This window comes from Pelodiscus sinensis, chromosome 1, assembly GCF_049634645.1.
Source record: "Pelodiscus sinensis isolate JC-2024 chromosome 1, ASM4963464v1, whole genome shotgun sequence".
Classification (NCBI taxonomy): domain Eukaryota; kingdom Metazoa; phylum Chordata; order Testudines; family Trionychidae; genus Pelodiscus; species Pelodiscus sinensis.
Genome location: NC_134711.1, coordinates 113809527 through 113824689, shown reverse-complemented (window position 1 = coordinate 113824689; position 15163 = coordinate 113809527). Strand labels below are relative to the sequence as shown.

Genomic DNA, 15163 nt, shown 5'->3' with positions numbered 1-15163 from the left:
CACCCTGCCCATAGCAGAGCAGAAGTAAGGGCAGCATTACCATACCATGCCTTCCTTTCTTCTGTGCTGGTGCTGGCCGCTCCTTCAGAGTTGGGCTCCCAGCTGGTATCTGTTGCTTTCAATTTGCCCAGCTCTGAATGCACAGCAGCCACCAACAGCAGATCAGAAGTAAGGTTAGTAGTACCACAGCTTCCCCTTGCAGCAACCCCCCCCCCCCCAACTCCTTTTTGGGTCAGAAGCCCTACAATCACAACACTATAGAATTCCATATTTAAATGATCATATTTCTGAGATTTATGATGTTTAAAATCTGATATTCATGAAATTGACTATCAATTTGGTAAGGCCTTAGATATGAGGGCACTTAGTATGTGTGAGGAAGGGCACAGATCACCATAGGACGGGGTCTAAACAGAGAAAGCTTAATGGCTTCATACAGTACAGCCTGTGTCTGTTTAATTATAGCTTCCTCTGGGACTGTTGCTCTGGTTAACATTACTGCCTTTTGGCAGAACCCTTTTCTTTTCTTAAGTGCGTCCACTGTTGCGAGTATTCCCCAGGGATGGTAGGAGACCTTTGGTTCAATGACTTATGCTAGCTCTATAGCTGTTAATGTTCTCAGCTGCTATTAGTAACTGAGGCCTGGAGCGCTCGCATCCGTATCAGTTATCATCAAGGGCTAATTAATAATTTACCTGAATGTATCGTAAAACTCACCATCCCTGGTGAATCTCTACTGTACACTATTGATAGTTTATGAATTCTTTGAGACAACAAATGTTTTCTAACATCATGAGCACTGCTCTTTTGCTTTCCAAGACTGTTATTAACCGCTTGAAATATCAAAGTTTAAGGATTACTTTTGTTCGTTAGCGATAATTTTACCAGGTAGTTGTAACTATGTCTGAGGTGGTAAATGCCAAGAGCTTCACTGACTCTGCTCTTGGCCTACATAGTGCATTGCAGTATATTAAGCCTAATTTAGACCTGTCAAACTAGAACAGTGAAGGAGAAGGCTTTGTGCATATTAATGAGACATAGATTTTAGCTCTGCAGCAAAATGAGGGATGATTCAACATTAGAAAAGGCTTCCATATCATTGTATCATTAAGACTTTCTTAAACATGCAATAATTATTTTACAAAACAAAAAATAAATCTCTCATAATAAAACTGGCATAAATGACTTCATTTCCTCTCAATTTTGGGGTATTTTTATTGTAAATACACAGGCATTAACATAGCACTTCTACTACAGTGTTATCAGCATTAATACTGGTACAGTCCACATAAGCAAAAATCATCTCCGCGGTTGGTAGCATTTTCCCCCAAACCAATCCATAGCAGGTGAGCATTCACTGTGGTTCGTACCCCCACATGTAGATGCTAGGTCAAGGGTGAGCAATAAGACTGCAGCAGTTCACCAGGGTTAGCCACTACTGTATTTACCTGCGCCATCGCAAGTATGAGCACTTCCAACTCCTGTTGGCTGCAGATTGCCATTTCCAGCCAATGGGAACTGCGGGAAGCAGTGTGGACTGGGGTACTGCTTCCTGCAGCTCCCATTAGCTGAGAATGGTAATCCATGGCTGACAGGCTCCGCATCTACACAAACCTATGGAGACACAGGTAAATATAGTTGCCCCCTGCTGTGCTAGGTACAATGGCTTGCAGAGAGGCAATAGCAGGTGTGGGCTGAACACTTTTCAGAGAGGAACTCTGAAGGCAGCCAAACTTGTGGTGTAGTCTTGGACTAGATTTTGTCTTCTCTCATTCAGAGGTCTTTACATGAATAAAGCTAAACTCCAAGAAGGGGCAAGTTTTTCCACTTACTAGAGTTTATGTAGATGCATTTTGGAACCATTGCTCAAACAATAATGTTTAATATCCTAAGTTGCTAACAGTTCTCATGAAACAGAAGATCAGAGGACATATAGCGAATATTTTACCACTACTCTAAACTAGTTTAATCATTTGTGAGGAAAATATTATACCCTCCCCAAGCACAAATATTTGACAGTCTCAAGATCTCAAAAGTGTAGAATACATGCAAATTTCCCATTGATGTCAATGTCCCATAAGGGGATGTAAATGGGCCTCAATATTTTGACATCACGACAATTAACTCAATGGGATCTATACTGCCTTTATTTGGATAACTAAAGAGAATCTGATGCTTAGAAAATTCAGGTACTAAAGCTTTTGTTCAAGCGAGTTGTGCCTGGTAAAACTCCTCTCTCAAAAAAACCACACCAAAGGTCATCCATGGGCTGAAAAATGCCTATGATTTCAAGGCCTGATTTTTCCTTTTTCATTTCTTGGCTCAAGACAATTTCCTCTTTCCTTCTGAATACATCACAACAGAATACCAGCTTCCAACACCAGGAGAAAATGCATCTTTACAAAAAAGTTGCTGGTGCATTTACTAAACAATTTTAAATATTACTGTATTATTGGCCCTCTGAGGGATTGTAACATCCCTGTTTTACAAATAAACCTGTCAGATCCCATTCCCGCATTTTCACTTCTCATTATGCTAAACAAAACTTCCCATTTCCTTCTGTCTTCTGCTCTTACTTGGGATTTCGTTTGTGTGTGTGTGTGTGTGTGTGTGTGTGTGTGTGTGTGTGTGTGTGTGTGTGTGTGTGTGTGTGAGTGAGAGAGAGAGAGAGAGAGAGAGAGAATGGGAAAAGGTGGGGGGATGGTTAGCTTCATTTCACTTAAATTGATTTGATAGAACTATTGTTATCCCACCCTCTTTCCGTTTTTGTGAGCAAGGTGTCCTCAAACAAATTCTCTCTTGATTTTCAGATGAATCAAGGTGGAAAAGCCAGTACAATTATCACTGGAATGGGTTGGAATTTTTAGTTAACCTTTTCATTTAAGTGATTGCTAGTTTTTAACTATGCAATAAAAAAAATAAATCATACATGCAGTATATTTCTGAATAACTTGCATCAGATTACTCAGAACCTACACTTCCACAACTCCATGACCAGGTTATTATTTATTTCAAAGGCCAATATTTTATTACCAAATGGCTTCAAAGTGACAGACAGTTTCCGTGGCTGCATGCCACTTTCCAGGCAGCTTTACATATTTAGGGATCCCAGACCACTTTAAAAAACTTAATTAAGTCTCAGATATTCTATGTAATAGATAAATATTGTTATAGCAAGCACACTAGATGTGCTTTTACATAGCATCTTATATTTTAGTGTGCAAGCATATTTTTAGCCTTGAAAGAGAACATCCTGTTGTTAGATTTGTAAAGCAGATTCCTATGGGGAGCTGTAGCTAGTACAAGGAATCTTGCTCTATGTTTTAGTTATTTTAAACAGAGTCAGTTCTTGAATCATGGGAGCCAGGCATTGGTGACTGGCCTGAGATCCCTGAAAGAAGAGATTGTCTGAATGCTGATTGTGACCACCTCTGCCCCAGAACTGGCATACTGTATAGGTATAAGTAAAGCAGTTCTGTCTAATAATATATCTTGACTCATTGTCATTGATTTCTCTGACAGTAGGAAGCCAAACAAGATATCTACTATAGCACAGTAGTAGGGAGACAGTAGGCATGAGACACAGAAAGTGCGTATCTGAATCACTTCTGTACTTTATAGCACAGTTTCCTCTGCTTTTATCTGTTAAAAGGTAAAGAAGTCAAAAGAAAAGATATTTTTAAACCATATCATGTTTGGCCTCATAGCTGCTCCTCCCCCCCAAATATTGCAGCAGATGAATTACACAGAACCTGACAATTCTCATGGGGACACGTTTCAGAAATGGAAAGAAAAGAAACCATGTTTTTTATATTAGAAATTTGTTAGCTGACCCAAATTTTCACAGACTCAGGCTGGTAGTTCCAATTACCTGCTTTAAGCAGATCTCTTAGCTGAGGAGATAGGCAACCAATCTCCAGTCAAAAATCACTTAAACCATCTAGGTCTCCTTTGTAGTGTACGTTTGGTTTGGAAGGAATTCAAGGTTGTTCACAGGGAATAAAACTCACATCTAGCAGCATGAATCAGTATCATTAAAGCTCAACAATCATTTCTGGGTAGTTTAATCATAAATCTAAATGGGAATCTCTTCTGATATAAAGTGTGATAAATCTATGTCTTCAGCAGAGATATTTTCTCTCTCTCACACACACATATGCACATGCACACACAATCAAATACTTAGAATTTCAGTAACCAGGATCTGGATCAGATTTATCTTGTATAATTCTATATGGATTTTTACCCTTAATATGTTTCTAAATGTACAAGGACCACCCAGGGGGGAAAAATGACAAGCTAATATCATTACTATAATTCAACTCCAATAAAGTTGAATTCTTCCTACAAAGGCAACATTATATCTTCTCATGTTCAGGTATTCTTTGTTTTCAGGTAGTCTTTGTGATTACCAAAAGGATAAAGTAAGCCTCATTACAGGAGAGAAGTAGAAAGTTTTAGAATATGTTTCAAATGTAGTTCACCATTAACATATATACACTCAGGAAAGCAAACCACCGCTTTCTAGTTATCAATGCAGATGGTTACATGAAAGGATCAAATAGATTTAAACTTCCTCTGCCATATTGAAAGAAAAAAAATGACACACCGTTCGAGCCAAACTTTGCTGATAGCTGGTGCCTTTCTGTAGACGAAGCTGAATGGAGGTGGCTGCCTTGAGAAGGCTCTCGTGACTGCCCAAAGCACGATCACTGCAATTGGAAGCGGGTTGGAGGGAATGGAGAAAGAGAAAACAAAATAATAATCTAGTCACCAGCTGCTAATTTTTCTCTCACTGATAAACACATTTTCCACCACTCTCCAGCAACTCACACTAAGCATCTAATAGAAGGCTGTATTATGTGAGCACAGTATATTGAGCGTAGAAAGGTTCATGATGTTTTCACCATGATGGCCTGATTTTAAGGGCTGGATGGAAAAAGAGTAACAGAATCCTCAGTGTAGTTGATTTAAAACTTGCAAGTTCTGTAAAAGGAACAACAATGAAAAAAAGATGGAAATAAAAAAAAGATGCCCAAAGCCATACTCTCTCTCTCTAGCACCTGTTGCTATCTCTGCTTAAATCTCAATTTACTATGGGTTATTAGTTAGAGCACTTAGGACATAATGAATTATTACTTATTTATATTGGTGCCTAGAAGCCCTAGCAATCAGCGAGAATCCCATTGTGCTAGGCACTGAACTATTAGAATTAAAAAATGGCCCCTGTCTGAAGATATTTGCAATCTAGGACAAGAAGCAACAGATGGATACAGATAGTAACAGGGATTATGAAGGAAAAAGTGAAACCATACTGGCCAGCGTCATAGACCGTAGACAATCTATTATTTCAGCATCTTAATATAACTAAATAGAACATACTTGATGAAAAATTGTAGCTGTATTTAACTGGTTTTAAAGGCTGTGTGGAAAAGATAATCTAGATTTACAAATCAAATAGATACATAAACATGGCGACAGACCCTCAGAAGTTCCAAAGCTGTCCTTGTGCTGCTGAGACGGAGAAGGCAAAAGTGGTTGTAAGTCAGTTTTGAGCCCACCTCTAATCATAGTGTCATCCCAGGCAGCCACAGGGTTACTCTACCTTACACGAACTGAAAGGTTCACTAGGGAATGGTCTGCCTAGAGTGTTCTAATCATCTGCTAGCAGAAGGATCCTCCAATCCTCCTGTGCTTTGTTAAAATAGCTTCCAATCCTCAGCATCATTGCTTCAGCCCTCCCCTGGGCTGTGGGTCTGTTCTGGTGTTTCTAATGTTTTGTGGAGTTAGCTTTGCTCTATTTGTTATCATTATGAAAACGTGTGAAATAATACAAAGTAATAGCCACTTAAAAGCCAGATCATACCTTTTTTTCAAATTAAAAAAAATGATAGGGGTTATTGACATTGATTTTTGCAAGGACAGATTATTGGAACAAGTTAACAAGTGCCATCCTGTGCACGTTCTGTCAGATTCATGTTACCTCTTTCAGGCATGAGAGCAAGGAAGACTGATCTATATTTATATTGCTTCTCTGCATATCAAGTTGTACCAGAGGTCCTTGGGCCAAGTAGGAGAAACAGGTTTGTAGGTGCACTTCCCCACCTATGGAGTGCCCTCTTCTGCCTAGACAAAGCACTACAGAGTAATTTGCCTCCTCCCCTGACTCTATGTTGCCAGCTCCTCCCCTTCTCTCAACCCCCCCGCCCCCGCTCGCCCCCACCACTGTGACTTTCTTAGGTATGATGGCCAGTCCCTGCCAAAATCCACCCTTTCTCTAAGTTTTCTATGGCTTGGCCCTTTGGTTAAATCATATAACAGTTTACTCCCCATCTAGAACAAAAGATACAACTTAAAATCTAAATCAAATGCCCAAAGCACTAGTTCTGATGCTGCTCTCAGACTCCATTGCTTCTTGGCCCCTTCTTCTGGCCCCTGCAGAAGGTCTTTCATCTTTCTGCTTCATTTCACCAGGGACTTCAGCAGTTTACTTCTGGGGATCCTCCTACATCTATCTCTGGCCTCACTGACAGGAGTCTACTCTATTCCTTGTGAGTCTCTTTTTCTTGTTCCAGGTCCTAATTCCAACCTCTCCTGCCCAGTGGGCACCTCAGCCTCTTCCCAGAGGGACATTCCCTTTATTCCTCCCCCCAAGCTCTTCCCACTGCTGCTGACTTCATAGCTCTATTTGAAGAGTGCTCTGCCCGTTTGACCACTACAGCTGGGGTTAGTTTTTCTAATTAAATACCCATTACACCAAGCTGCAATCACCAATTAGCTCTATGTTGCCAGTTCATCAGTGAGGCTGAGGGGTAGCTGTAAAACTATGAACAAGACTAAGCTTAAACTTGCCTAATAGGGCCAAGTAGTCCATGACAAGATTCTTCTCAGATTTACCAATCATTAGGAGAGGTGTGGAATTTAGATGGAAAGTAGGTGTAGCTATAGCTAAAAGAGTTCTATGTAGAGGGTCTGAAATCAGATGTATGGGTTTAATCCCCAAAACACTGGCCCCATTAATATATGGCAGAAATATGGGCTAATAGAATGTGTATATAGCAGATTAGGAATTATTGTCTGTCAAATGGGAATGTCTAATGAAAATCAAGGTTAAGCTTAAATCATTAACTAGCACAGTGCATAGCTGTCAGATATAATTACAAAGGATTCAAACTTCTGGGGATTTTTGACTTCTAGGAGTAAATGTTCTACACCTATCCCACAGTGTAATTAGGACAAACACATGCTCCCCATTTCCAGGCACAAAAGGTAAAAATGCAGAAGTGGCATTTTGTGACCAACACAAAAGGAGAACTCTATTTCCATCTGACAGAATAAATACCTATAGCAAGGTCCTTTGACAGTGCTTCTGTGCATTTGCAAGATTCCTTACTATTAATGGCAGACAGTACAGATTCAGATACAAGAAAGGTAGAGTGCCAAAGCACAATCTACCACACTGGATTAATGAAGTATCTGTACTGCTATTGTCAACCCTACTCCTCCCCCCCTTTCCACACATTCCTCATTCTCACCATTGGGGTTTTGCATGGCTGTAGCCTCTCCTAAACCTCTCCTGTCACTTCCCATTAAGCTCTGATGCTTTGCCCATGCATCTTGCCACACTGCTCCCATGACACCATCTCCTGCTCTTGTCTTCATTATCCCTTTACTAGCTCCAGATCTGTGATGGTAGCCTGTTTCCTATATACCACACATCCTCATATGCCTCCTTCAAATGCCTCCACACAGCTTTTAACTCCACCATTGATTCTGCACCTCCCCTCTCATCTTACCATCAACCTCGACTATAGCTTATGGGAAATCAGGGGAAATTATATATATTAAATCTTGAATCTCTTGGTCATGCTTCTATGCACTTTGCACAAATGTTTGGAGAGAAGCCTTTTACTTAGGCAGATATTGGGTCATGAACGAATAGATCAAGTGGATTAATGGCTTTTGAGAAAAATATAATCAAGTTAGAAATCCATGTTAAGTCATAAGAAAAAATAAATGCCATGGTCCATATTTGGTTCCTACTGGTCACAAGTTGATCATGGACTGAGAGGCTATCAATGGCCCAATCTTGAAGCAGTACATGGGGCTGCAGCACCTCACAAAACCTGGCCCCCTGCATCAGTTACCCCACCTACAAAATGGAGAAAAAATTCATCTGAACAATATAAGAAGCAGAACATTATTATAAACACAACACATTCTGGCACATCTCTTCTCTCAGTTGTACAGGCAGTCCCTGGGTTACGTACAAGATAGGGACTATAGGTTTGTTCTTAAGTTGAATTTGTATGTAAGTCAGAACTGGCTCCAGATTCAGCTGCTGCCACTGAAACGGACCAGGGGCTGACTACAGGAAGCCGGAGGCAGAGTTGCTCTGCCCCCAGCTTCCTGGAATCAGCCTGATCAGTTTCAACAGCTGCTGAATCTGGAGCCTGGGACAGAACAGCTGGGGTGCTGCCAGGTAGGTTCCCACAAGACCAACCCGGCAGCACACCAGCCCCTCTACCCGAGGTGTCCCGCAACAAAAGCCTGGTCTGCTCGGGGGGCGCACTGGCTGCGCCCCCTCCCCCCCCCAGCAGACCAGGGAGACCCGAGCAAAGCCGCCCAGGCGGCGGGACCCCCGCTGCCTGGGCGGCTTTGCTCCTGCCCCCCTGGTCTGCTGGGGGGGTCCAGCGGCTTTGCTGGACCCCCCCAGCAGATCAGGGAGACCGGGAGAAGCTTTTCTCACCCCGGAGGACACGGGTAGCGACCCGCCGCCCGTGAGCTCCGGGGCGAGAAAAGCCCTGTTCGTAAGTGCGGATCTGACATAAGTCAGATCCGCGTAAGTCGGGGACTGCCTGTATTACAATACCATTCACAGAATTCAAGAGGAATTGGGGGTCCCGTTTTACTAGACATGGTACAAACATATAATGAGGGTCAGCACGAGCCCCTAAGAGCTTACCCACTAAACAAGCAAGACAGAGGCAGAGGGGAAAGAGCCACAAACAAGTGTCCAAGGTCACAGAGTAGGTCAGTGGCAGAGCAAAGAACAGACTTCAGGTCTCCTAACTCCCAGTTCTGTGCCATATCCACTATGCTGCACTGCCATGCCCCAGCAAGGCCATTCATTTTCAGTAACACACAATTCTCTCTGTTACACTTCAAAATCCTTAGGCATTCTCTCAAGTTTGATTTTAAAAATAACTCACTGGAGCAGCATCACGGTATGAGAAGTTTAATTTGCAGTGACAAGACAAAATGGAGGCTTATTTTTATTGAGAATGTATTCACCCCCTAAATACAGGCATCTAATGATCCTAATCTACACAAATATAACTCTGTCCTTTCTATAATGAATAGTTTAAACTTCACTTGAAGCGAAAACCAGTTTCTATTCAGGCCTTGAGTCTCAGAGACTGGAATGAAAAAAAAGGACAAAAAAAGCCATCAATAAGGTCACACACAAGCGTGAGAGTGTAAATTATAGACCAGGGATAATTTAGATTTTCTATTCGACATTTCTGTTTACTGTGGAGTAGTAGGAGCGAGATAATTACACAAAAATATACCATAGGACAGTGGTCCCCAACCTGCAGAGGCTCCCGGGCGCCCAGGAGGTGGGGGCCACTCACGTGCCGGGCGCCCAGGGACAGGGCCGCACGTCCGGGGGCACGCCAGGGGACTTGGATGCCCTTGCACCCGGCGCCGGCATGTGCCCTGGGGCCGGGGCCGCCCGAGAGCCTTGTGCCATGGGCCCGGGGCTGCCCGAGTGCCGTACACCCAGCGCCGGTGCGTGTCGCGTGCCTGGGGCCGGCGCCTCCCGGCCCAGGTTGTCGGCGGGCGCATACAAATGCCCCGGCGGATGCCATGGTGCCCGCGGGCACTGCATTGGGGACCACTGCCATAGGAGAATGAAGATGGAACTCAGCAATATACTAACTGCAAACTAAAACCCTCATGCCTTCAAGAGACAGGAAACTTTAAAGTAACATTTATAAAAACTGCCTCACTATGTTCATTTGCTGGTTGCGCATTGCAGTCAGTCCTTTTTACTGAAAACAGCCAGATCAATACATACAAACACACACAAAATAAACTAATATCTTTTTATATAGCAACATGGCAGGTTTTACTAGGCACTTTGGAATGCTCCGAGCAAGTGGCCTGTAACTCTAGAGGCAGAAAGTTTTCAAGGAATATGGATTCATTACTGGCACTTAACAAGAGCTGCTTTGGGTTTGCTGCTGGCAGTGGGAGTCATGAATTATTTAACACAAGCCGTGTTATCCCCCCCCACAATATATTTTTATATGGCATCTTTCATAAAGGACATCATAAAACTACTGTTCAGAGGCATCCATTCATAAGCTAAGGAAGAAAAAAAAGACAAAGGACAGCCTGAAGGCAAGATTTAAAGAAAGGGGATAATACAATTGGTTTGGACAGGTAAGATCTTCAGCTACCAGAGATAGCCAGAGCAAGAAATCAAAAGATAGAAACAAAGAACAAACCAAGTTTGATGGAATGAATTGAATAGGTAGCTAGGAGATTTGGGTATGTCTACAGGGGAAGCCGGAAGGTGTAATGCAGTTAGCTCTGAAAGATGTGAAAAATAGTACAGCTGCAATGGTGCAAGTGGTGGGACCAACCTAGGGGTATGTCTACCCAGCAGTGTTATTTTGGAGTAACTGATGTTATTTTGAAATAACAAAATGAGCGTCTTCACAGCAAGCTGTTATTCTGAAATAATTTCTTACTCCAACTTCTGTAACGCTCATTCCACGAGGAGTAAGAGAAATCGAAGGAAGACGTAGTTGAAGTTGCGTATCATAGTTTGATTTTTGCCATGCAGTGTAGATGTGCCCTAGGTGACCCGAGCACAATCCTGTCAAGACTGCAGACACATATGTGAACATATAGCCATTCCTTCTTCTCAGACAGTTGTGGATACACTTCTTTAGACCACTAGCTCAATCAAGTGCTTGTATGTCTACTCAAGATGGAAGTTACACACTCCAAAATAGACACACTCTTAGAGGATGGAGGTAGATTGAATCTAAGAAGTGTTTGAACACTAGAAGAAAAGTGAACGATATTTGGGAACATGTAGGAAAGCTAGTGAATGTAGAATAGTAATTCCTACTTCCTTGAGCTGGAGAGTTCTGGGTCTTAGACACACAGGCACCAACTCTGTCAATTCCCTGGGGGTACACGACTCCTGCTTGACTTCCATTCCACCCCTTCCCTCCAGGCTCTATCCTTCCCTTTCCTATCCCATTCCACACCATCTCCCAAGTGTACCCCATGTTTGCCCTGCCCTCTGCCTACTCAGCACCTCCTGCCCACTGAACAGCTGATCATGGTGAGCAGAAGGCACTGGGAAGGACATGGGAGGAGCTGATCAGCAGGGCTGCCAGTGGGTGCTAAGAACCCACCATTCCTTTCCCACCCCTGCTGGTTAACTGGTTAAACATTCACATTCCTACTTCTAATTTTACATCTATCGTAACAAGAGAGTGAGGAAAGAACAGGTCACAGTCATAGACATCTCAGATACCAGGCCAAACTGATCCCTGAAATAACTCTATAGGCTTCAAATTAAGTTTCCCTAGGGATGAGTTTGGCCTAGGGTTTCAAGATCACATTTAAAGGATGCTGATGATGATCAGGAAGAGCCAGGAAAATGAGGCAGATGAAAGCACAGCACAGCATAGCATAGAGTTACAGCAGTTGAGATCAGAACTGTAGCTCAGTGGTGTTTGCACTATGCTGAAGGAGCAAAGCAAGCAGCTAAGAATATTATTGACCTTGTTTCACTGCTAATGAGATGTGCAGAGATTCTGCAAGTGCAGGATTCTAACAGTCCCCTATTGAGGAGTTCTTCTGAAAGTGAAAATAAAATGGTTTTAGAACACCATGTACACCACACTGACACACCACTGAGCTCATCCTCAGGACAATTACTTGTTATTTTCATTGTTAGCTATTAGTCTGAAATGAGAAAGAGCGTTCCAAGTCCCTCCAAGCCCAGTCTCTCATATGCAACAGAGTGGTCAAGTAATAGATAGAGTTAAAGGGCTTGATTGGTCTCTCACTTTTTCCAGTTTTACGCCAGAACAACAATACTGTCTTGTTTTATGCAGGGGTAAACAATTGGAGAAAAAAGCACAGTAAGGTCCAAATGACCCAATCCCTATACAAGGGCCAACCCAAGGGCTTTTGGTGCCTAAGCGTACTATGATTTTGGCCCTCTCCCTTCCTTCAATTTGAGAAAAATTAGATGTCTAGAATAAATTTTACACATGTATTTACTTGGCATTCAAAATGAACAATGTAACAAAATGATATTTTTCTACTCTTCATTGATCCTAACACAGTTATACTGTATAGGGTAAGCTGCCCAGTAGCTGAGACTTTAAAGTTTTAACCATTTTGAGTAGTACACAGTGTTTCTGGTCAGCTCTATAAACAGTTGCATTTCAAACTGCAACTGTCTTCCTTCCTAAGGAACTGATTTTGGGGAAGCTGAGAAAATCTCTATTCTTGAACACTGAATGAAGTTTGTATTTGAGTTGTGACCCTTTTGCACTGGGCTATCGATTTGTGCCAACATTTAGAACTTTTTTTTTTGTGCTTTTTTCCCTAATTGGGCAAAAGATTGTTTGAGACAAAGTTCTGAAACTATTTCGTGTTCTATCGAGATGGTGGCCAGTTCAACAAATCTCTCAGCATGGAAGAGCAGAGGTATGTCTTTATCAATTTTAACTTTGAAAAGCTATGCTTTCCAACTAGCAACAGAAACTGGAAGGCTATGTCTACACTGGCCACAATTTCCAGAAAAGCCATGCAAATCAGGTAAGTCAGGATAGGGAAATCCGCGGGGGATTTAAATATCCCCCGCGGATTTAAATAAACATGTCCGCCACTTTTTTTCTGGCTTGGGGAAAAGCCGGAAAAAAAGCGTCTAGACTGGCGCAATCCTCCGGAATAAAGCCCTTTTCCGGAGGATCTCTTATTCCTACTTTCCAAGCCAGAAAAAAAGCGGCGGACATGTTTATTTAAATCCGCGGGGGATATTTAAATCCCCCGCGGATTTCCCTATCCTGACTTACCTGATTTGCATGGCTTTTCCGGAAATTGTGGCCAGTGTAGACGTAGCCGAAGAGTCAAGAGAATTCAAAGACCAATGAAGATGTGGGAAAGCTGTCTGAGTGTGTGTTCAGAAATAAACTTCTGTACATTTTGAGGTGCAAAACATCTTGGAAGTGATCATAAAATAGTCTTCAGTTCACTGCACAAATCTAACGTATTATGAATCTTTTGAATTTCCATGTTGTAATGCCACATCTAGCTTCAAGCAGTATTCTAGTATCTGAAGATCTGCCATACATAACTTTACATACACTTAGCATAGAGAACGGAACAAAATCCGTGGATAACTCCCGGGGAACAGAACAGTAGTTGTTTGTGCGAATGGATGAGTGCCCCCCCCTTTAAGCTTAATCATTGGCTTCCCTACTTCTATCAACCCTATTTTACTTTACCGTGCTTTGCTTTGATCCTGCTCCATCTTATATATTTATGGGTATGAGTTTGTGTGAGTGGGTGCATGCATGTAGGTGTATGTGTATGGATGTTTTGTGTTCCCCCTCCCTCCCACTCCCCAAGACATAGACCTAAAGAACAACAACCACCTAAAGCTCCAAGTAGCAACCAAGAAACACTAGCCCTCCCACACCGTGCGGTCCCCTTAATAAATACTACTCCCAGACTCGCTCAACCATTACCCCCCTGCTCCCACAAAATCCCTGACACAAGACAGACCCCGCGACCCTGAATCTCCTCCCGACCAAGGGTCCCTACATTCATTCCCGCCCATACCGCCTCAGCAGCAATGCTAAATCCAGGCAAACGGTGAGACGTTCACCCCCCCAAATCTAGTTCTCAACCCACCTAAACTACTGGACCAGTGACAGAATGAGCATCCCCACCAAACCACCCATCCACTAGCCAACCCCTCACCACCCCACCACATCCGGGGCCCCACAGACTCCCCATTATTCGCTATGGGCTTCTTATAAGCCACGCTCCAAACCCCCTCCCCCCCCACCCCTCTGTCCTATGGAATCCATCTATTCTATGCACTCCTCACCGAAGGGCCTTGAACAATGTTCCAGAGGATGAGGGCACCCCACTGGCGGACTCCACTTGCGGGCCACGCCTAACGCTCCGCCACAGGCCAGGGAACCAGGCTCCCGGGTGCTGCCCCCCCCCCACCCTAGACCCAAACTGGCTCCTGGATATATCTATTCATTCACCCATGCTTGTATCAAAATGCAAACTCTGCTGTTTGTACTGTTTGTTTGTTTGTTTGTAAACATTCCCTCAATAAAACATCAATCTGTTTTAAAGTCTTACTTTGAAAACATGATCCTCAACTTTAGATTTTAACAAATCTGTTGTGACCTCCTGTGCTTTAGGAAAATTGGCTTATGAATATGCATAATTTGAGAACATTTTAGACAAAATACCTTGTGTAACATATCAATTTTAATGTTATAATTTGCTGAATGTATATATCCTATTTTTGTGCATGTACCATTCTTGTATGTGAAATTAAAATATGAAGTGTGGATCTGTTTATAGTTCTAAATGTGCTAATGAGAGCCATTACTGATGCTCTGGAAACTTAATGGCTCATGATCAAACTAATGACCTGTGAATGGTCTTGTTTATCCTGTAAGCCAAAACTATGTCTGGTCCTAGAGAGTCACCTTCTTCACACACTGACCTGAAGAGGAGGTCTTTTTAACCAGGCTCAGCTAGTTTTTAACTGGCCCCAGATATTCTGAACTGTCTGACTTACTTGACTCTAGAAACCCTCTAATTGACTTCAGGTCCTTAAATTGGCCTCATTGAGTCTGGCAGGTTCCATTGGTTCTGAACTAGCCTTTCCTAAATTTACCCTGGCAACAGAGACTTACTCAATCTAGGGCTAATATGCTTCCCCTCCACCACTTTCCTTTACTCCTCTTCATAATGTCCTTCAATAAGAAGTTGATAACATTATCCCCATTTCTGGATAGAGAAATTGAGACAACTCAGCCAAACACAACCTCAGGATTAGAAAAAAAAAGATGCTGATGAAGAAATTGAGGCA

General features: G+C 42.6%; 1 protein-coding gene across 2 annotated transcripts in view; it reads right to left on the bottom strand.

Moving 5' to 3' along the window:
- The window catches only part of PIK3C2G (phosphatidylinositol-4-phosphate 3-kinase catalytic subunit type 2 gamma), a 383327-nt gene that overhangs the window by 270765 nt on the left and 97399 nt on the right, over positions 1-15163 (bottom strand). For both annotated transcript variants that reach the window (XM_075897745.1, XM_075897746.1), the window contains one exon: positions 4610-4712. In XM_075897745.1, coding sequence (XP_075753860.1) covers positions 4610-4712 — 103 coding nt within the window. The remainder of the gene's footprint in view (positions 1-4609; positions 4713-15163) is intronic.